This window comes from Helobdella robusta (assembly GCF_000326865.2).
Source record: "Helobdella robusta unplaced genomic scaffold HELROscaffold_4, whole genome shotgun sequence".
Classification (NCBI taxonomy): domain Eukaryota; kingdom Metazoa; phylum Annelida; class Clitellata; order Rhynchobdellida; family Glossiphoniidae; genus Helobdella; species Helobdella robusta.
The window spans coordinates 2,244,417-2,267,519 of NW_008704902.1; the positions used below are offsets into that span (position 1 = coordinate 2,244,417).

The 23,103-nt window shown below is 31.4% G+C and overlaps 3 protein-coding genes across 3 annotated transcripts; all 3 read left to right on the forward strand.

The window, feature by feature from the left end:
• The first annotated feature begins 834 nt into the window (after nt 1-834).
• On the forward strand, nt 835-4,905 carry HELRODRAFT_94914 (hypothetical protein). The gene is made up of 6 exons (XM_009024343.1): nt 835-1,377; nt 2,944-3,024; nt 3,270-3,363; nt 3,908-3,951; nt 4,121-4,677; nt 4,763-4,905. Exons 1-5 carry the CDS (start codon nt 987-989, stop codon nt 4,372-4,374), a joined length of 864 nt encoding a protein of 287 aa, XP_009022591.1. The 5' UTR covers nt 835-986; the 3' UTR covers nt 4,375-4,677; nt 4,763-4,905.
• Nucleotides 4,906-6,197: 1,292 nt separating this feature from the next.
• On the forward strand, nt 6,198-8,623 carry HELRODRAFT_67123 (hypothetical protein; the record flags this gene model as incomplete). The annotated part of the gene is made up of 7 exons (XM_009024281.1): nt 6,198-6,232; nt 6,820-6,983; nt 7,126-7,229; nt 7,553-7,669; nt 7,766-7,872; nt 8,153-8,247; nt 8,547-8,623. The coding sequence occupies 7 exons, from the start codon at nt 6,198-6,200 to the stop codon at nt 8,621-8,623; spliced, it is 699 nt and encodes a 232-aa protein (XP_009022529.1).
• Nucleotides 8,624-11,722: 3,099 nt separating this feature from the next.
• HELRODRAFT_67484 (hypothetical protein) lies at nt 11,723-15,466 on the forward strand (the record flags this gene model as incomplete). The annotated part of the gene is made up of 4 exons (XM_009024328.1): nt 11,723-11,884; nt 13,388-13,535; nt 14,276-14,379; nt 15,287-15,466. 4 exons carry the CDS (start codon nt 11,723-11,725, stop codon nt 15,464-15,466), a joined length of 594 nt encoding a protein of 197 aa, XP_009022576.1.
• Between the last annotated feature and the right edge of the window lie 7,637 nt (nt 15,467-23,103).

Genomic DNA, 23,103 nt, shown 5'->3' on the forward strand with positions numbered 1-23,103 from the left:
ATCGGAGTTGTTTGTTACTAGCAGAGCAGGTTGGTTGGTTGGTTGGTAAAAATTTTTCTATTAACATCTTATCTCTTTAATGATGACACGTGATGAATATAAAGAGGATTATGGAGATGGAGATGATGATGATGATGATAATTTGTTGGTTGGAGCGTTGATGATGATGTTGATGATGATGATGTTGATGAGGATCAGTGAGAATGAGGTGCATGGTAATAATTTTGTTGCTAATTGCAATTATGTTAATTGTGATGACGATGCTTAATAACGATGATGATGATGATGATGAAGATGATGATGATGATGATGATGAGGATGAGGATGATGATAATGGTAACTAGTGAACAGATGTTCTCACTTCACAGAAACAAACGCGCGCATTGATGATAATGATGCTTTAATAAATACAACACGACAAAAATTGTAGTTTACAACGGTTCGGACGATTATGATATGATGATATCGAATAAGACGATGATGTTGCTGACGACGATGAAGATGAAGATGATGATGAAGATGGTGATGATGAAGATGGTGATAACGAAAATGATGATGACGAAGATGGTGAAGATGATGATGACGATGATAACCATGATGATGATTGTGGTGTTTAAATGATGAACAGCATAATGAGCAGATGTAAATACAATTCATACATGTGAGTACATCGGTAGTAGGAGCATCAGCGTACGTTGTATGAGATATATTAGATGTTGAGTGTTGTGTTTCGTTGCATTTTTATGTTGTGATGTTTCATGTCGAAAACCTCTCACATCATTTCAAACAAACTTTTGCTTTGGAGTTGGCGTAAACTTTCCTTTTCTTTATATATTTTATTTTTTTAACAGGTTGCAACTTATTATTTAGTTATCTAAAACTTCTGGAATAAATCAAGATGTGATTACAATTCGGCCTCTGTTAGAACATCAAACTAAACATTTCCACTCAAGTTGATTACCAAACGGACGGGGTCCATTGTTGAAATGTCAGACACATCTGAATCAGCGCTGACGACATCAGAAAGCAAGCCTCCTTTAGAATTGTCCTCAGATCATCGTCAGATCATCCTGCCCCCCGTCAAACATCAACCGCCACTTCTAAAAAACACGCCAACAAAGAAACAAGATACCAAGAAAAAACGCTACAGAAGATACTTGAAGCTGCAAGTCATTCTCTGGAGCGTCTTCGCGGTTGGATTGCTCTCGTCATTTCTCTTCCTCATCGCCTCACTGACGGACGATTGGACAATTATGATTCCGCCGGAACCTTACTTCGTTAGCACTGAACGGAAGTTTATGTTGGAATGGAGGCGAGGTCTCTGGAGAGACTGCATGCTGGAGTACTACAACATGACCGCCAGGGATCCTTACACAGGTTGGTCGCCCTTTATGTGATGATGGTGTGGTACTGGTGGTGGTGCGGTGATTTATTTTCATGGCGACGGTCGTTGATTGTGGTCGCCTGTCGACATTGCTGTTGAGGATGATACTAGTCTAAAATGATATTAAGAAAGAAAAATAGAACAATATTGTTGTCGATAAGATAATAAGTTGTGTAGATTTTGACAAAAGTTATGCAAATATTTCAGAGGGTTTAGCCCGAAGGGTTTTCATGTGGCAGTGCTAGGAAGGAAGATTGTTTGGATCATGTCAGGGTTGCCTTTCATTACACTAATGATACGGTAGAAATAGACCAACCGCAATTAACTTTGATAAAACTTCATAAAAAATATTACAATGAGGATATACACACACGCACGCACGCACACACGCACACGCACCGAGATACATCGAACTGCTTCCAACAAATGTTTGACTACCACTCATCGCATACAGCATTTTCACGATGAACTCAGCGTGAGCATCAATGAACGTTTTGTTTATATTTATGTTTCTAGCGTTGTTTCGTTGATAGCATCGATTTCTGTAAACATTGTAATTCATATGTTGATGTGTTTGAATTGTCAATACGCACACACACATTGTTAGTTTGAGGTAAGAAATTTATAAAACATCATTGAGATATCTAGATCGTATATATCTTTTGTGCTGATGTGTTTAATACATTTATACCAAGTATGATATGTTAGCAATAGCAACTGTAACATATACAAGAGTAGATTGTTTTAATAACAGAATGAAAGTGCAAGAAATAGATGGTAATGTACCAACGGTCTTTATAAATATTCAATAGTCAATCAATACGTGATGTGGCGAGGTTATGTTGATGATGTTTTATCGCTAATGGTATTCATTTTATTTGCCTACAGACATGATTTTCAGACGCTTAAACTAATCAGTGGTCGATAGAAAAGTTCACTTTTTCAATCTGCGTAATTAATATTCTGTTTCATGCGTTCCAAATCAAATGGGGGTTTTTAGGTTCATGAATTGTAGTTTATTTGCTTTTCCATATTTTTTTTATTAATTTCCAAGTTACAAAAATTTATTAGTGATAGTAACAACAAATAAAGAACTACAACAGTCGATATCTACTTCTGAATGGTTGCGAAGTAATAAATAACTACTTGCTTTTATAATTCATGTCGATTAATATTACTTCACATTTCTAAAACCCACATTAATGAATATGCAAATTTTTTCACTGCTGAAACGGTAAGGAAGCTAAGTTGATATGAACCTGATTTGTGGTTAAACCAAAAAGATAGACGTGATTATTAACAAATGTACAAACTACAAACATTAAAAAAGCTTCAACCAGATACATTCTATAAACTCGATTTTTGTAAGAAGTACCAACTAATGTTTCAATCAAATCGCGCGTAAATGATTTGTCAAAGACATAATGAAATGAGTGATTGGAGAATTTTTTAGTGGGGTGTTGTTTGTATAGTAAAGATGCTGATGAATCGGACTAGATGAAAGACGAGCAGTAATATTATTTATTGATATTAAATTGAAAAATCTGATTTCTTAACAGTCTGGCAATGCACCGGTCGAGATTTTTTTCCAACGTCAGAAACAATTGAAGCTGATGACGAAACTGATCATTATATACTCGGTTGGCTGGTTGATCGTTCGGTGGTTGGTAATTTGGTTGCTTGGCTGACTGGCGGGCTGGTTGGCTGGCTGGCTAGTTGGTAATTTGTTGATCGGTCGATTGGTCGGTTAGCATTTAACATTATTTATATAAAATGGTTCAACACGCTATAAAAATATTCATAGATAAAATTTTATTACATTTCAAATATATATTAATAAATATATAAATTAAAGTTTAAAATAATATAAAAATTTAATGCAAAGATTATGAGCGATCGATAGCAGCATTTGCTGTGATAACACTAGTCATCTCGTCCATGCCGATATTTTTTACCTGGTACTCCATCAAGGAGCCGAGGTGAGTGAGGTTCAACGTTTTGTTCCCACTATAAATCTGTTTTATTATTGCAATGTTTGATAATAATCGTTTATATTAAGATTTTAATTTCAGTGCCTACCATTAGGTAATTCTTAATTCCTAACAATCAAAAATTAATTCATGTAGAAATCAATAAAAAAATTTCAGCGTTCTTTAATATGTTGAAAAAATTACTGAAGACGTTAAACTTATTCGAAAAAATTTCTACAAAATGTGCAACTTATTGGTCTGAAAATGAATTTCTGTTAATTAAAAAATTTTTTCAAAAATGTTTCAGTCAAAGAAGCAATTAATAAAATGATTCAAACGCGATTCAAATGAAGCATCTGAAAACAAAATAAGCGTGTTGATGGATAAGCTATTTGAACTTTGTTGAAGAGATTGCATTCTCACCCATACACAGCTCTCAAAACATTACAATATAATAAATACACTCAATGGGTTGGGGCTAGAACATTAACGTGAAAATAAGATTAAGTTTCAATGTAGGCATCATTTGATATATTTTATTTACTTTGAACAGATACATATTCAAGAGATTAGCGGGTGGTCTCTATTTTATAACAGGTACTTTCAAAAATTTCATAAAGTTTATATTTTAGAGTTCGTTTTGTTCTTTAAAAAAAATTGAATGATAAACACAGAATTCTATTTTACATGATCATACATAATGTAGCATGTATACAAAGATGTTGTAGCTAGTAATAAATAAAAAACAGCAAATAATTCACGACAGCTGGTTGTGCGATAGTATGCATTGAGGTGTTCAAACATTTCCTCGCCTACGGTCGGCGATACCTACCGAACAGTCTGATGCGACTGGCTGATTACGAGCGTGGGTACTCCTATTACCTGGGCTGCATTGCTGTCGGCCTCTACATTCTGGCAGGTATCGTCATCTTCATTGTTTCCGGTAAGAAGAAGGGCAGCAATGCGCGAAGTATGAAGGAGGCTGTTGAAAATGAGCCGGTCATCATAGGGAGGATATGATGCGCCATTCTGTGAAAGAATAATTTTACACATTTTTATAACGGTGGCAGTTTCAACATTTACAATTTTATAGCTCATTGTAAAAATGTTCAATATTATTTTTAAAATAAATGTTTTGCCTGTGTGGAAATTTCATTTTTTTTTGTTAGTTTGCAATTATTTTGATTTATCTATGTTTACAAAACTATACGTTATTTAACTATTGTAACTTTGAATTTGTGACCATAATTTCTCAATTTTTATTTAATGATTTTTTTATTTTCGTACATTTGTGGCTTTCATTTCATTTTTTGAAATAAATAATTGTGTTTGTTTGTGTGTGTGTCTGTTTGTTTGTTTGTGTGTGTGTGTGTGTGTGTGTGTGTGTGTGTGTGTGTGTGTGTGTGTGTGTGTGTGTGTGTGTGTGTGTGAGTGTGTGGGTTCGATTTTTAATCCATTTTTCCAATTGTTCAGATATTTTTAATTTAGTGAATTGAAAGTTGAATTAATTTTAATAATTCGCAACGTAAATAAATATACATAAACAATCAGACATACCAAAAATATTTCTTCCTTTCCTTGCCTATGAGTGCAGGCTAACACAAATAAATAACTAATTCAGCAAATGTTCACACACACGCACGCACAGGTAACCTATGTGTGTATATGTATATATATATATATATATATATATATATATATATATATATATATATATATATATATATATATGCTGGTAGACCATAACTTTTACAATATTCTATAAATTCTACCGAATGTTTGGCGTTAACATGTTTGTAGTTCGTTTTTTTGATTATATATATATGTGCATATATACATGCATATATGTATATATACATAAGTATATAGAGAGACAGCCAGAGGGAAATTGATGAAATAGGAAGATCTTGATGGAAATTTAAAAGGATCTAAATTCTAACCCTAAACCGTAGTTATGTTTTTTATCTAATAATAATAAATTTGACAATATCGTCTCTTAAATTTTTTATTATTTATACACATATACATATATATATATTATACATACATATATATATATCCCTGTGCAATTCAGTAGGTACGATCATTGAATCAAATATAGACAGTGAAAGGAGTGCTGGATCTGAACGAACGACGACCTGGAAGCAATTCAATTACGTCATTACACTGCTTACATTAATAATGGAAACCATCAGTTGAGGTAACGTCTCTTGCTTCCATTAGAGGAAGGGTGGGCAAATTTTTTGCTGTGATGGCCATACTGAGAACTATTTTACCTTTGAAAGGCCGCATGTGTACTTAAATAGCAAATTTTTTCAACCCGGGGGAGAATTTTTTAAGATTTGTGGCTCTTTTTTGGTCATAATGTCTGGTTGACGACTCTTTTTTTGGCCGTAGTTTGTCCATCCCTGCTTTAGAGCGTACGACGTATGAGACCATTGTGCAAGTCCAGTTTAAAATTCGATCGGTAGTATTCGTAAAAGAAGAGATATGTACTAAAGATATTCTTGTTCCAAAAACACAGTTTTAGAAACAATTGAAGAAAAATTGAGGTCATGTAGTGTGGATGCAGAGCATCTGCCACCATCATCTGGTAAATGAGTGACATGTATTGTAAGATGGAAGTAGCTATTTGTGTGCCAAACAAAGCAGCCAAAACTGCCTTTTAAAATAAAATTATTCTACATAATTCATATATGCCTTGAACATCTCAAAGATGTTTTTGAAACTCGCATTCACTTTTAGAAACCAAACAAATGATCTGGTCCGTCTTGTTAGATTTTATTTTTAATTTAATTAGTTAACTAATTGTTACTAATTATTTTTGTCGACGATAACAACAAATGGAGGCAAGAGATCCTTTTTTCTGTGTGAAAGAGTTAGAGTACATTAACTGATTGTATATTTTACTTACTATTCAAATTATTTATTTTATTTTTTAATTAATATTATTAATTATTCATTATCAGTTTTTTTATTCATTTTTTAATTTTTGTTAATATTATTTTTAATTTTCCAAAGTGAATTTTTTACAGTTTTTTATTTTCAAACATAGATTTTCTAATTTAATTAAATAAAATTTGTAATTAAATTAAATTTTTTTTAATTTAATATAATTAAATTTGTCATTTTATTTTATTTGTTAATTAAAAAAAAGAAGCACTGTTGACTGTAGAGTTGTAGGATATCGCTAAAGTAAATGAATTACTTGCTATTAATTGTCTTTTTTTGGTCTCATCTCTTCTCCTCTGCCTCTCTTTTCTGTTTGTAAATACTAACTAAACTAGTAAACTTACTGACTAACTGTATCATGTACTTGTGCTATACTTGTACTGTACTGTTACTGCATGGTACTGTTCAAATTTAAAAAAAACATTTTTTTTCATAACCTCATCTTTTAATACTAAATTTCTATTATAATTAAATCTTTCAGTTAAATCATTTTTTACTTAATTTTCCAATTAGAGAAGTTGAAAAAACATTAAATTCAGTCAACTCTCTTTATTCATTGTGGAAAAAACTACGAAACACGGATGGAAGTGGAGATGAACTGCACAGGATATCCGATGAATTGAGGAATAATTTGAAGAGTGTCGAGTGGGATCTCGATGATCTGGAGGACACAATAAGTAATTATTTTAATAATTTACATTTTGATTCTAATATTTTATGTTTTTATATAACATGAAAATTGTTTTTGTAATAAATAAAACTGGTTTATTTCCATCTTAATTATTAACATTACTAAAGTGTTATTCTTTTTATTTTTAGAAATTGCTGAAAAAAATCAGAAAAAATTTAATTTGGATCCATTAGAATTGGACAGTAGAAGGCAGTTTATAACATCTACAAAAGCTATTGTTGAGGTAAGCATTGTTATGCTGCATTTTGGGATTAAAATTTATTTTTTTTATCATTTACTTCACATTGAAAACAGTTTTTATGAATTTTTCAACATGCTAACTTGTATTTGTTATTAATTAAATAATTAAATTGATGTTCTTTGCAGGACATCAAAGAAAAAATGGAACAGCCAGTCAGCAGTGAAAAAGTGGAGACCATTCCTCACAAACCTGTTATTTCATCTTTCTATGCTATTCATTAACTCATTAACTCATGAATGATTTTTTTGCTCTTTGTCATCATTTTCTCTTGTTTATAATTTATATCTTTACGTTTTTATACCGTCATTCAGCAGTATCGACTATCGAACAAGAACTTGCCAGGATTTGGACAGAGATTCAACTACACCAAACTGAACATGGATGATTTAGAGAGTGAACGTACGATAGATGATACAATCCAGAGACAGCAGGTCCAATTGAGCTCTCAATTCTTTTGAATAATTTTCAAAATGTTTGATATTTGTAATCATTATAAACATTTCATCGTTTCTGAATGAGCATTGTAGATGATAATGAAGGAACAAGACAGCCAGCTGCACAACATTGGAAACAGTGTCAACAGCCTCAAAATGATGAGCAGTCAGATTGGCAATGAACTCGACGAACAAGCTGTGTTATTAGTTTTTTATTTATTAATGCATCCACATTTATAAATTAATTCATATTTGTTATTTACGAGTAGGCACATATCTATCAACACATCACAAATTAATGTTTGCTATTCATGATGCACACTTGTGTCAGAGATGCTTCCTTGATATGCACCTTAGAGAAGCTAGCTAATTTTTTTGTAATTTATGAAACAGTTACTGTTAAAAACTGGTAATGAAGATTAAATTGATGTGTGTTGTTAGGATTTTTAATGACTAATAACAAATTATTTGATTTGCTAGGATGTTGGATGATTTTGCTGATAAAATGGATTCCACGAACTCAAAATTAGACAACGTCATGAAGAAAATGTCCAAAGTTTTACACATGTCCAACGGTTTGTGCGGTTTTTATTATTAGTTCTATTCCAACAAGTTCTATTCTTAATGACATTTTTTGTTGGAGCTGATGTAGGGATTTTATTTAAGTAGGGCTGGATGTGGGTGAGCGTGTAGCTTTTCCAGCAACTTTTTTCCACCTTGCAGCAAAATATTTTTTTAGAAATACCAATTTTTAAAAATTTATTAACAACTACCATTTTTCGATTTTTGTAATAAAACTTCTGAAATTGCCTTAAAATTATTTGGAAGGGCTATAGATTGATAAAATTCATTGGAAATGAAATTTTATTTCCAGATCGACGGCAGTGGATTGTAATCGGAGTTTTGCTTTTGACTTTGTTTATTATCATTATTTTATTTATTGTATTGTAATTTCCGAAGTATATTCAAGGTTATTTTCTGTATTTTAAGTCATTTATATCAATTATTACGTTTAAGATACAATTTTTTTTGTAAAAATTTTGTCAAACTTGCCTGATTTTGTTGTTGATTTTCTGTAAGCTTTTAAGATCCATATTATCATGGCCACTTGGCTTAGTAACCCTATTTTAACAGGCCATTTATTTATTGGCGAGCATTTCACGAAAAGTTAAATCAATAGAAAAATTTCAACTGCGAATTAAACAAATGCTGTCCAATATAAGTTCACCAAAACTTATCAACGGCGTTACGTAACGGTACCCCTCGACTTTACGTACTTTATTTCTTTGATGTAACCAATCACATTAAATTATTTTTTCCTGTTAGTTTATTTTATTGCAAATGATGTTATTAACCTTGAGGATAATATTATATATTACTACATTGAATCCTTTTATTAACACGCTGACGAAATGCCATAAGATCCACACGATCTAATATTCATATGAATTTATAACTTGATAACAGACAATACAAAATATTATGATCGGTATCGTCAATGCTATGCATTCTGTCATTTATCGCTGCTGTACATCTATACCTTCATGTGCTTTCGAATCAGCACTGTGAAGTGGCAGGTCCAGAAGGAAGATTCTGCGTAAAATATAGTAAGAAAGTAAACGTAAATTAGCAAAATAAAGTTAATAAACTTGGGAATTTTTAAATTCACCCCCCTCACGAAGGGAAAATTTGCAAAAAATGTCATCAGCTTTCATACTTTAAAATCATCTCCCCACACCGCGAAATTCTGGATCCACGACTGCCACTCAGTGAACTGATCCCGCTATAAACTGCCTACAGGTCAAATTTAATCCACCGCTGAAGTTGGATAGTTGCCTAGAGTTTGTTTCTGAAGCGAAGACTTGTAAACAGTATATTGTCCGGCCCCTCAAAACAATCCGACTCGGAGTAAAAAATTTTCTGACTCCCAAGAAAATTTCGCAAAATTTTTCAACGTTTGAATTATAATTTCATTTTATCTTATCACTACTAAATGAAAAATATTAAAAAAAAACACTAAAAATCAGTCAATGTAACTGTTTTTCATAGTTACTTAAAATGGAAACTTTTCATCGAAACGCACAAATGCTGACGTCGACGTTTCAATATTTTCAACTGCTGTTACTGCACGATAGCAAGCAATTTTTTGCAAAGAAAGCAAATCTGCCTCATAATTAGCAAAATATACGAACATGCACATGACATATTGATCGTACAAAGACGATTCCAAGAAATGATGCTTGAAAAAGAGACAATAACAAGCATGTTAGCGTGAACATCTCTGTGGACATTAGCATGTCAATATAATATAATACTACAAATAAAAATTCGATAGATTTATCAAATAATGCATCAATTATGATCTCCTTCCAGCCTTTACAATATATATATGTATATATATACATACATACATATTCAAAACGGGTTCATACATACATACATTCACACATACATACATACACACATACATACATACACACATACATACACACACACATACATACACACATACATACATACACACATACCATATAAATATATATAAAGAATTTTTCGTCCAGAGAACTGAATTAAATACATGATTGTTGTCCTTAAAGCGTGTCTCCACGGGGTTGCTGCTTTGTGGAGTTGGTAGGTAGGTGCCTGCTTGTTTGTTTGTGGTTGTGGTCTGTTTTCTTATCAAAAGTGGCACGTTATTTCAATGTTTTTTTTATTGAGTTAGTATAGACAAATGTAATTCATATGGTTAAACTTTCAATACAGTCTAGCAAAGTTAAATAAAATTGTTTAGCCATTCAATTATCTATTTAATGAAAATTTTCACTGAATATAGTGATTTCATATTTGTTAAAAATAATTCAAATCTTTGCGGTTGTTTTTCAAACTTATAGATTAAACATCATGTATGCTCCAACTTAACATATAGCCTGTCCATGGCAATCTTTTATAGGGAAACAGAAATATTGGTGCAAACGATATGTCGAAAAAAAACAATCTTTTTATACACTCAATAAAATGTTGAAAAACATTGCTAAATAGTTCTGATATAAAAGTTCATATAAGTTTTCTGATCAATTTCAATCATATCGGACATAAGTGCCTGTATTTCATTTGTTTGACTGAATGGCATTTGTCCTTGATTAATTCCTGGTGTCAATGGCTTGGTAGTACTTACAATGTGTTCTTTGCTGTGCATCGCGTCGAGTGCAAATAATACAAAATTTTGAACAATATATAAATAATAAAAACAAAATGTAAGTTGATTTATTTATTTAATTTTAAAGTCTGATAATCAGCAGCAACAAAAGCTTGAATAAAGAAAATCAACAAAAGCAATGTTGCGCGAGTGATGGATATTTTCGTTGTGGAAACATTTGCAACAAATTTGCAGCCCAAACCTAGTGCGTGTAAGAGTTTCTCATGGCTCTGACGTATAAAAATGTAAAACCGTAGCGAAATAAATTTAAACCAAAATAGTTACTTTGCATTAAAGAAAATGTGTCAAAAATTGGTGGCAAAATTCATAAAATGCCAAATATTTTGGCGTTTGCAGAAGCAAACATTTTTGTGTTTTTTCAAACTGCTCATTTTTCGATGTTGACGAACGCTAAGTTACACAAATGCTGTTGGCTTCTCGTAGCTCCTAAACAGTTTAGTCTTAATTCTCTCACAAGTTGCTATAGATATTGATATGCCAGCAGATATTCTAGCAGAATTTGTAGCGCCACTTTTAAATTAGAAAAAACTCCGGGCATAAAAGATTCTAATTATTACTAAATTATTTTATACTTGTTTGTTTCTACTTATTAATAAAATCACTATACTGGTGGTTAAATAAAATTGTTAAATTTGAATGATTGAGTTTTAAACATTAACAGATCTAACAATATTTTAGTTGCTATTGAAATTGTAATACATTTACAAACGTTTTAATATGCTAGGAAGATTGAAATTGAATATATTTGTAAATATTAATGCTAATTTATATAACTATTTTAGTTTGAAATTCTTATTTACAAGATTGAAAAGTCAGAAGATAACATCAAAAAGATGTCAACTCAAGAAGAAGAACAACCAGACTTCCCAACAGCAAACTTCGAAGAAAATCCGTCCAACGAAGCAACGACCAGAACGCAGTCTTCACTGTGTGATGTCTGCGCTGATGTTTCGTCAGGTTTCTATTGTGGCGCATTTGTTTGCGAGGCTTGCAAGGTACGCTACACACTCAACCTCATTTCTTATATTTAATAAAATTCATATTTTGTAAAAACTTCAAAATTGACTAACATTTCAAATAATTCTTGCTAAATCTGTTAAACGGTGCACATAATTGTGCCATGAACTTCGTCGAATTAACGTTCATATGGAATGTCTTTGGAGTGTCAAAAATTATCTGAAACTAGTAACCATCGAGTGAAAGAAAGACTGTGAAACTAACAAACCATAACCGCATGAAATCATTTACCTTAGAATTTACAGATGAAGTTCAAAATAACAGGAAAAAAACTTTATGGATAAAAAATCATGAACGGAAAATTTTAAGCAGAAAAAAACCAATTACAAAAATGTTTAAATAATCCAAAAGTGCATTAAAAAATGAACTACAACTTCCGTTCAGTTGTTTTCTAAAAACAAACTGATTTATGCACCTGACTTATTTCAATAATCTTAGCTATCGTGACAATTATATCGTCAAAACACGCATTGAAATTAAAAAAAACACACGCGATCAATTTTGTTTTGAAAATTTTTTGTTGGTTTGGTGACATTGTACATGTTATTGATTTGTTCTGTCAAAATCTTCTGGTTTTCTTGGTATTAGATTTCAATAGATTTATTTGAACTTGAGAAAAACCTCGAAAACCAGAAAACCCGAAAAAATTTTAAGACATAAAAAAATGAAAGCCTAAGATGAAGCAAAGGTTTTCAAAAGCCCGAAATAAAGTAATTTATGCCTCAGGCGTCTCATACGTTTCTTTTTGTTTGAGGGTGTCGTTCAAGAAAGTTTTAACTGCGGTTTTCTGTTTCAGATTATTATTTAAAGTTGAGTCTTTTGTGTTAAAATATTCTAAAAACATTTTTCATAAAACTTTTGACAGACGGACTATTGGGGTTTTATTGCTGTTTGACAAAAATTGTCAAAAATATAAAAAAAATTCCGTGTGGATATGTTTGTTTACGACAAAATATACCAAACGTGTGATTCATAATCAGTTTATTTACACTACTTTTGTAATGCTCGACAAAGTAAATTAAAGTATGGTTTGGAAGAAATGTTATTTTGAATATTGTATAAGAATCATGTAATGACATGATGCTGCCCATGGATCAGATCTTAACTGTTTGTTTAGTGGCATCAGCTTCTCTACCTTATTTATTCAAAAATTATTTTCCCCAAATTATCAAAAACTTGAATTGATTCTAATTAAAATTATACTTGCGTTAATAAAAAGATTGATCAGATTCATTCGCTTGTAACGAATAAAGAATGAACCAAACATTGAAATAGAAGCCGCACATTTCAAGATTTTCAACTCGCGAAATTTTGTAACTCTTCGTAATTAAATTGCATTTCAAAAAGTTTCAAACCTAAACCATGATATCCAAAAGTTAGATTCACTAAAAACTCTGTAAACTTTTTCAAATAATGTTGTTGTTAGGAAAATGAAACAACCTTGAATTCATAATAATAAATGTTTTTTAATATCCTAATAGAAATTTTTCGTCCGTTGTCTGCAAATGAAAGAAAAATTTAGAGCCGTTTGTACGAAAGATGGCAAATGCGTCATAAATAAAACAACAAGAACACAATGCTCGAAATGCAGATATGAAAAATGCATCTCACTCAACATGTATGGACCAGGTGTGTTTTGACTTGGTGGTTTGCAGAAATCTACTTTTTCAATGTTCATATTTCATCTAAGTTATCGGCAACTGTAACAGTTATTAGAAAAATATTATCAAATATGTTTATCAAATTTTATTCTTGGCGATTCTAATAAATTAAAGTTTAATATTCAGCATGCGTGCATTATAAATTTGTGTCTGAAAGAACCCATCACAAACTTAAAATGATCAAAGTTCTCGTTGCTTTCGTGCCAGGTCAACGTAGTGGCAAGCGTGTTCGGAATTGTAAAACAGAGATGTAAAATTTGATATCCAATCAAAGTGCGATTGAACACGTCCGGTACAATACTAACCTGAAGCACGGGGAAGATTTATTTTTTGCGCTCATAATTCTTTAAATAAATAACATGTCAACACTCATTTGGCAAGCTATTTATTATAAACTTTTATTTTCACCACAATGTTTTTAGTTTCAATTAATTTTCGCAAAAAAGGGGAAGTAGCATAATCTTTTTTTTTCCTTTTTCATTCTGTCACAAAGTGTAACAAATTTCATGACCACCCACCTCTTTGAAAACATGCCATTTTTTAGAAAGAAACATTATTTTAAATCAACAAGATACTGCAAAACTTTTTGCGTTGTTGAACAATTTGGTAATTCAAAATTCTACAAATTTAGCGCGCGACTGTCGACAACACAACAAACAAACAAACGAACAACAAACGAACAAACAAACAAACAAACGATACTACTAGGTGGACGTAAGGTATCAGAAGACATCAACTGCATTCCTTGCAAGGTCTGCGGTGCGCCATCATCAGGTTTCCACTTTGGAGTGACCACATGTGAAGGATGCAAGGTGATTACAATACATTACTCTATCTATATTATGCTTTAATAATATAATAGCGCTAAGGATGATGATGATTATGATGAATATAATAATAAATAATAACAATAATAAGAAAAAGAAAAACATGTGTAATGTAGGACAGCAACAAAACAATCGCAGTTTTAAGTAATTTGATTCCATTATGTTATATTGTAATACCTGGTACAAAAGTGAAATATAAATTATAGTCGTTCATCAATTGCTTTGAAAATTATTGCGCATTATGTTTTATTAACAACCTTTTTGCATGAAAACTTTCCCAAAAAATTTTATGATGAAAAATATTAACGATGCCCATGGAAGATTTTGAGTGAAAAATTCAAAAAAATTTTGTTTGTTTGCAGTCGCAGGTAGGAAGGAGGTTTGCAGTGCGTCTGCTGCTGCTTCTAAACGCATATGATTCAAAAAAAAAACTTGCAAGTGAAACAAAAGGAAATGTGCTATTTCTCTAAATTTATTTAATCCAATGTGTTATAAAATAACAATGAAAACATTATTTAGATGTAAATGAGAAATGTTCCTAGGTGCGACACAAAATCTTCTCTCTAAATTGTTGCTGATCTTGCAGGGGGTAATTAACTGCTGCTGTACAAAACTCATTCATCGTATCAATTTGTATGGTTTTTTGGCATATATATATATATATGTAAGCTTTGTCGTATTTCCAATGTTTTAATAGTTACACATTGTAATGAATAATATTAATATAATATTTAATGAACCGTAGAAAATAAATAAATTAATTTTATTTTTTGAAAAATCTCACATAATAACGTGGAAAATAATTTCATGTTCAAATTATTTCAAATTTAAAACGGAAGGTGCACAAAAAGAAGCCTTTTAATATTCGCGAAATAAATTTTTCAACATTAAGGGCTTCTATAGACGATGTGTGAAAAAATACGACACGGCGAAGTTTCACTGCACGAACGATAACAACTGCGACGTGACGTGGAAGACGAGAAACGTTTGCAAGTTCTGCAGGTACCAGAAATGCCAAGACGTCGGAATGATGCCAGAAAGTTGGTTTCAATCAACAATTTTATATCTCTAAAAAACTTGATTGAAAAATTGTGAACGATTACAGAAAGTCGCATTGGACGGCAAACAAATCATTTCAAACACAACACTCAACTGGAGTTGAAAAAACTTGGGATCCTTTCCGTTAGCACCAATCCAATCACCAATGCACAGGCCAAACAAAGTTCTAACTTATCTGAGAAATTATTAAATTTAAATTTGAAGAAAACAAATCAGTTTGAGGTTCAAGCAAGTTGGGGAGATGTTGAGACGTTCAACAAATCCATGCCTGCTCATGCGCCTTCAGGTTGTGCTCAAAATTGTAATCATTTTTAATTGGGACCATCTGTTTGTGACGTGACAAATTTCAAAATATTCTGACGATATTAGTTAATACAAAGTTTGTTACTGGTGACCAGTAGCAGGCAGAAACCTAAATAGGTGCTACCAAAACAGACTATAAAATGAGTTGAGTTATTAAGAAATGAATTGACTCAGTTTTATGAATTATGTCCTTTAATACATCGTTATGATATGCTATGCATAGCAGAAATGCAGAACGTCATCCATCAAGCTTTCATTTGAAGTTGTTCTCGCATGGTCAACTCATTTTTTCAAACCGACGTAATCTGTCACTTTTTGTTTCAAAAAATTTATTTAAAAAAAATATTTTTTCAAAAAAAAATAAATTTTATTGTTATAAATAAACCTTTTAAACCTTTTATATTTTGTTTGTATTTTATTGTCAAACTAATCAAGAATTTTGCGTTGTTTCGCAGTTCGGCGATGTTCCGTTGAAGACGAGGCCACACGAAAACACCAACGTCTCTCTTCATATATAAGATTTGCATTAAATGTATTGCTTACGCTTTTAAGCAATGAACTACTTTTTAATCGTTATTTACTCGTCGCCGATCAAATTCTAATTTTAATCTTATTCCCATCCAGATTGTTCACATTTTCGCCAGTATATTTTATTGAATTTTCGTTGAAATTTAAAAATGAGTGTAAGTAATAATTTTAACAAAATTTTTAAAATTTCAAAAGTTAGATTTAAGCTAAACAGATCAACTTTTTGAGTCAGTCATTTTTTAAGTACTTTGAAAAAATTTTTCTTTCAGGGAAAATTTTTCTATTGTTTTAAATTTCTGCAGCATTTGAAGAACGGTTGAAAATGTTACCGACCATAGCATCATTTAACAATGCAACACACAAATCCGCTCTTGAATTCAATCATGCTTAAAACCCTTTCATTTTAGTACTGACGGTGCAGGTTTTGAAAACATTTTCTGAAACAACTTTGGCTGCATTGCTGCAATGCTTACCAGACATTATACTAAAGATTTAGTAAAAGTTTTAGATAAAGTTCACTCTGTTAACAATATTTATTGCACTTGTGTACTGTACATATCTAACATCGTATTTTAAATTTAATGCATGCAAACGTTTGAACTCGGTTCAATTAGTCCCATTCAATCAACTTTATATTTGTGTGTAGTCTTTCTAGAGATTTACAAAACTAAACATTAATTACGTTATGCAAGTAGATTCGTTAATCATTTCCAAAAGCCTTAACATTTTTTGAATTTTACAGATGCAGCTGCAAGTTCTGAAATTGGGAGGTTGGTGAACATGCCAAATTTCAATGTTTCCAGTGGCCAGAGTAATCAGAGAAGACACAATTTCTTTGTTGGGCTTGATGAAATGAATGCGTTCTTATGTCATGTTAGTGAAAAAATTCTTTTTCTATTTATAAAGTTTTATCAAATGCCACCTTTTGACAACTTAATTGGACAAAAAATTGTAAGTAAATTTGAGTTTCGATCGTCTGTTTAAGATAATGGAGTACGTTTCCAAAATAAATTAAATTAGTTGTTTTATTCATTTAAAAATTGGGCCTCAACACCGAAACAAAATATTTCTCACATAAATTTTGTCAAGCAGTCAAGATTTTCAACCAGTGAAGACATTACCAAAACCAGTGTAGATTATGAGAGGTAACCATTTAAACGTCTTTTTTTAATTTCTTAAATGCTTGTTGTACCTGCATTGTTTTGATAAAGAGCCGATGATTTAAAAAAAATTATTTGTTATAAGGGAGTCGGTCTAATATTTAACAAAATAAACAATTTTATTCAAACCAGTTTTTTTATGGGAAAAGCAACATGATGTATATGGTATTGTAAGTCTGTTAAGGATTTTGGCATAGGGTGGGGTCTCTTTACATTCAAATCAGGACACTGCATCAACATCGCCAGGCACTTTAACCATTACGCCATCGCGCCATATGTGTTTTTATGTTGCTAACCAGGCTTGTACTCTCCGGTCAATTTGTTCATTATATAATTTATTATTATAACTTTGAGCGTTGTTTTCAGTTCTGCAGTTGACACTAAATTGATTTTCTAACATTGAAATAGCGCATATTTTTTCCATAAATTATCATAACAGTAATATAACAATATAAATACAAAATTAAAAATATAACTTCAACCAAATTGCAATTTATTTTTTTACATTTCACTGCCAAGTCATGTCAACCAGACCAGGAGTTTAAAAACTGGCACTTCAAAACTATACACGTCTCTTACAACTTCTCCATATTATCAACGCTGGAAGCCATTACCACACGATGTATCTGCAGTCCTGAGCGATGAGATGGAAACCAACAGACTGAGTTTTCCAGCAGCAAGTTTTGCTAGAACTGAAGAAAACACATGGAATGTTGTGGTGACGGGCTGCAGTGCTTCCTTTCAACCAACAAACAAACTTCCAACAACAACGAACGTTAGTGTTAGTCGTTCGGAGTCAAATCAGTTATGGCAGTGTCAAGATAAAACTGTGAAGATAAACACGTTATTAGGTGTGTATGCTTAATGCTTTTATTCTTAAAATATTCGATATACAAAATTTTATTACAAAAAAAGAATGAGGAATTTAAAATTTTCAAAAAACGCAGTTGTGAATATAACGTAACAATTATTATACACAAATTAATTAAATTAAATCATTTAATTAAACAAAGCATTTAACAAGCCAACACACACACACACAACACACACATTGTATGATATGTTTCCATTTAGAGCTGAGTCAACACAGTGATTTTCGATATGTAGCATATGATTTGCTGAACGTGCTGATGAGTAGGACCTCAGTGAATGGACAACAAAGCTCTTGTCAAAAATCTGTGAAGAGAAGAAGCCCTCTTTCAGAAATGGAAAAGTTTGTAACAACAGTTTACATTAATTTTTTCTGCACATTTATGACAAATTAACAACTTTTATTTTTGAAGAATGAATACAGAATATTTTAGCAAAAGTTCCGATGTGGTTATTTGTCCCTGGTCAAGTTCTCACAGCCTTCCATTACCTAATTTCAAGTGTACTCAGCAGGAAGGAGGGCAGGAGAGTTCTGGCCAGGAAGCGCTGAAACAATATTCCACGAGTGGTTTGGTTATGCGCGAGTCTCCATTCACCTACAACCAAGTTATTGACGTCATGAACAAATTGCAGTTCCCCTTGCTTAATCTTGCCCAGGTTGAAATAATTCAAAAATGTTATTTTCGTTATTTGCTGGATTACTTTAGATGAAATGTATTAGTTTTATCAATAATTTTTCAATCTGCAATTATAATTATTTTTTTATTATATTAGTTGGTTCCTTAAAATTAAAATCTTTTATTTCATTTTATTTTTATTCTTTACTATTCAGCTCTGACATAAGCAGAACTGCTTGCAAATTATTCTATACTCATATTTGAGCTTTTGTGTCATAAGGGCTGTAACCTCCACACCATGTGACGTGTGTGTACGTCGAATTTTGTTCGCACGTGCAAGCACCGCATCATACGCACGTGGCATATGATAGTCTTTATGTTTCGGACAGACAATATACAAACCAGGCCATTGCGTAATAACAGCGCGAGACGAGGCACTCCTACCAACTGAGCTAACTCGCCGACCACTGAGCTGACTTACCGACCATTTCTGATAACAACTAAAAACAATTGTCACAACTTTTTAATGAAAAATATTTCAATCCATTGAATAAAAGATGTTGCTCTTAAAACATATTAGCAATTTATTCTTCACTATTTACATTTTAAGTCATGAATATATTCATGGGATAAAAAAAATTTCAGGAATGTCCTTACAGGATCTACAAGGATTCAACGCTGGATGTTATATGGGCTTCTCAGATGAATAAATTTACACACAATGTGAAAACCATTATGTTGTTCGTTAGGAAAGTTCCAGGTATATAAGCACATATGACGATATTATTATTTGTGATTACATTCATCTACGTCAACAAACATATCTTTCACGGATACATTCATTTGTGGATGTGTTTTATGAGTTTTATGAGTCTGTAAGAATAGAGGAAAAAAGAGGGAGAGAGAGAAAAGAGAGAAAAAAAGGGGGGATAAAAAATTTGAAAAGATGTGAAATTACTTTATTTTCTACTCAAATAAAAGTTTAAAATTTATAAAAATAAAACTCGTATCAACATTATCAAACATCTGAATCAGAGTTTTTTTTATTAATTTAACTTCTTGCCATCACGATGACAACAGGTTTCAAAACATTTTCCCTGCCAGTGCAAATTGATGTTATTCAGTTGAGCATGTACCCGATCATTATACTGACCTTATCCCAGCACTTCAAATCATCAAACAATCCAAGAGAGAGAGCTTATTTTGGCTTTACCAAAGAAGAAGTTGATGTATGCTTGTATTATTATTTAAAGTTTATGTACAACCAATACGACGTTTAATTAATTATCAACTGTTTTTATTGGCTGTCATATTCTGAAAATATGATGTAAAATAATGGATTATTAATAACAATTACATCAGAAAAATAGTTCGCAAAGGCTCTTATTAAGTTTTTTAAGTTATCACCTCATTGTTTTTATACCATTCTGGGCATTTTTATTAACGAAAACAATATTTTATTTTAGGTGATTATAGAGAAATTTAAAATGTACAAAGATTTGGCTCAGAATTTGTCGGACACGAAAGCACTCTGCAGAGCTTTGGATCTTACTTTATTAGAACTTGTTTTTTTGGCAGCTATTTATGTTTTAGACAAAGGTTTATATATTATAGATAGTATCATGCATTCACAAATTTTTAATAAATTGTTTTATAATATATAAATACTAAATTGATAATTATAATGAATAGTTAATGATAATTCTAAGGTGATCAACCGACCTACAAAGAGCTGCTTATAGAATCTCTGGAATATTTCACTACAAGTATTAAGCATGGATGTATTATATATTACATATTTATATCCATGGTATTAAGTCTCAAATTTTTATTTAAGATCAATTTAAAAATTACGATTGCGCCATTTTATTTTAACATGAGTTATAATTATTGATCATCAATCAATCATCAATGTTCTAAAAAAAAATAACACTCTACACAACTGTCATCATGCTACTAAGAGAACAACCTGAGATTTGCACCAAATTGAAGAGACGAGCAAATTTCATATATGAATTTGAATGCCGAATGCATATTTTCAGCCTTGCATTTAAAACGTCCTGTTTGCCAATGTCTAAGTAAGTACCTGAGGAAGCAGTTTCAAACCTTCAGATGAATTTTTGCTGCATTCATCTGCTTCCTTATCGGTTTACATGGTTCGATGGAGACGTAGTTTACCCAATAATCTATTCTCATATATTCCTTAGGTTTAAGTAGACAAGTAAATGTTATTCTTACAACATTATTATGTCCAGTATAATATGTAACATTTCCGTTTATTATGGTTTTATTTAAAATTATAATTTATTATTTCATTAAAAATTTCCAAATGTTGTTTTAAACAGGGAAGTCAGCTGAGCATGATTTTGTGGCTGCTTATCTTTCTTACATGTTCATTAAAGCGACTTTCGCATGCTACAAATCGTGCCGTGCCTTCAGCCATTCTTTATTAATTTCAGCTATGGAAAATACATCTATCTCATATAAAAGGATTTAATATATAATTTAGATTTGTTATGATTATTTTTAATGTATTATATAATTAATTTAATTAGTTTTTTCATCAATAAATTAAGCCACTAAAATTTTAGTTTGTATTTGAAGGAAGAAAGTTTAATAAATTTTTTATTGGCCAACGCTGGCATAGGTCTCAAGTTAAAAGGATTAAATGCATTGTTGGCTGGTTCACGTAAACCTTTTCATATTTGAAGTTGGTAGTCTGGCTTTCAGTTTGCCTGCAGTACTATTTTTATTGTTTGTTGGAATTGGAAATGGGTTGTTTACGTTCAACTATTGAATATGTTGCATTTAAAATAAAAAGTCTGACGGATGCATTTTAGAAGTTATAAATTTTTTCCTGAAAGGTGTTCACGGAGAAGGCAGCCAACGTCATGTAGTCCTGTTGCGTCTCATAAGAGTCATGAACATCCTAAAACAGAAACATTCCGACTCCATGCGCCTCTTATTCAGCGATCCCGTCTTCTCGAAACTGCCCTTCCCTCAGCTTTTCATTGACACCTTCCAACAGCTTAAATAGTTTGTCTTGTTAATAACTTGATTGATTTTAAATAATTTTCATTCTTAACCGATTGAGTTAAATTTGTTATAATTTTTCGACGTTTTCATATCAATTTGCTTCACGCAAATTCAATTTCACCGTTCAATCATTTAATGCAGTGACATTGAACATGGCCTACTATAGAAAACTATTCTAAAACAAGTATTCATAAAATTATAAACAATTGGGGAAGTTATGTTAATTTTGAAGTACGTTGGTTTAAATGCTTTCGTCAGTTTTGTGTCGTTAACAAAGTAGGTATACTGTTTTAAAACTTCGGGAAAATATCTTATAATCTCATAAATTTCTCAAAATTACATTTTAAAAAATAAAACTTGTGAACTCGCAGATTTTTAAAAATACATATAATTTATTCAGACAAATGCAAGTGCATGTTGTGAAACAATACTTTTTATTCCGCTTTTTAATTTTTTCGTTTTCGCCTTCAACAAAAAGACACAAACGAATATTTTTATTGTATACATACAATATGACAAAAAAATATTATACAATAAAATGCTAAAAAATGTGGGACTTTATATTGATTTTATTTTGCGGACAAATTTTTCAATTTGGGGTCTGATATTGAGATGTGTCCCTACCAAATATTCGCAAACGTGCCTCTCAATCTTGACTTGGTATTCCTTTCATTTGAGCACTCAGAGTGATCGCTGTCTAGTTTCATGGTTTAATTTTATGGTTACAATGGGATTAATCATGATGAGCAGCACTAGCAGGTTTTGTAGGAAATAGTACAATGATAATCACGAAATGATGAGAAAACAATGCAGCTGAGACAGCGAGCAATTTGACTATGAAAGAAAAATGCATTGACGAAATCAGTTGAATTGCTTAATAAGTTTCATTTGATTTTTTAATTGGAACCTTCTGGTATGAATTACAAAATTTTTATTTTCAATACATATTTACATCTAAAACATATCGTAATTTTTAATCTTTTTCAGAATGTAGGTCCTTTGATGAAAAAGTAACAAATATTTTAAATGGCAGATAGCCTTACCAAATGTTTCTAGAAATTTATTATTGATCTCATTTCATTGAAACTTAATGTTACATATCGTTTATATTTTGAACGTTATCAAAGAAAGAATTA

Excerpts from the sequence above, each read along its gene's own strand:
- HELRODRAFT_94914 (XM_009024343.1), top strand. The coding sequence starts at position 987 with ATGTCAGACACATCTGAATCAGCGCTGACGACATCAGAAAGCAAGCCT. Across the intron at positions 1,378-2,943 it reads CGCCAGGGATCCTTACACAG|TCTGGCAATGCACCGGTCGA; the intron begins GTTGGTCGCCCT and ends ATTTCTTAACAG. Across the intron at positions 3,364-3,907 it reads TACTCCATCAAGGAGCCGAG|ATACATATTCAAGAGATTAG; the intron begins GTGAGTGAGGTT and ends TACTTTGAACAG.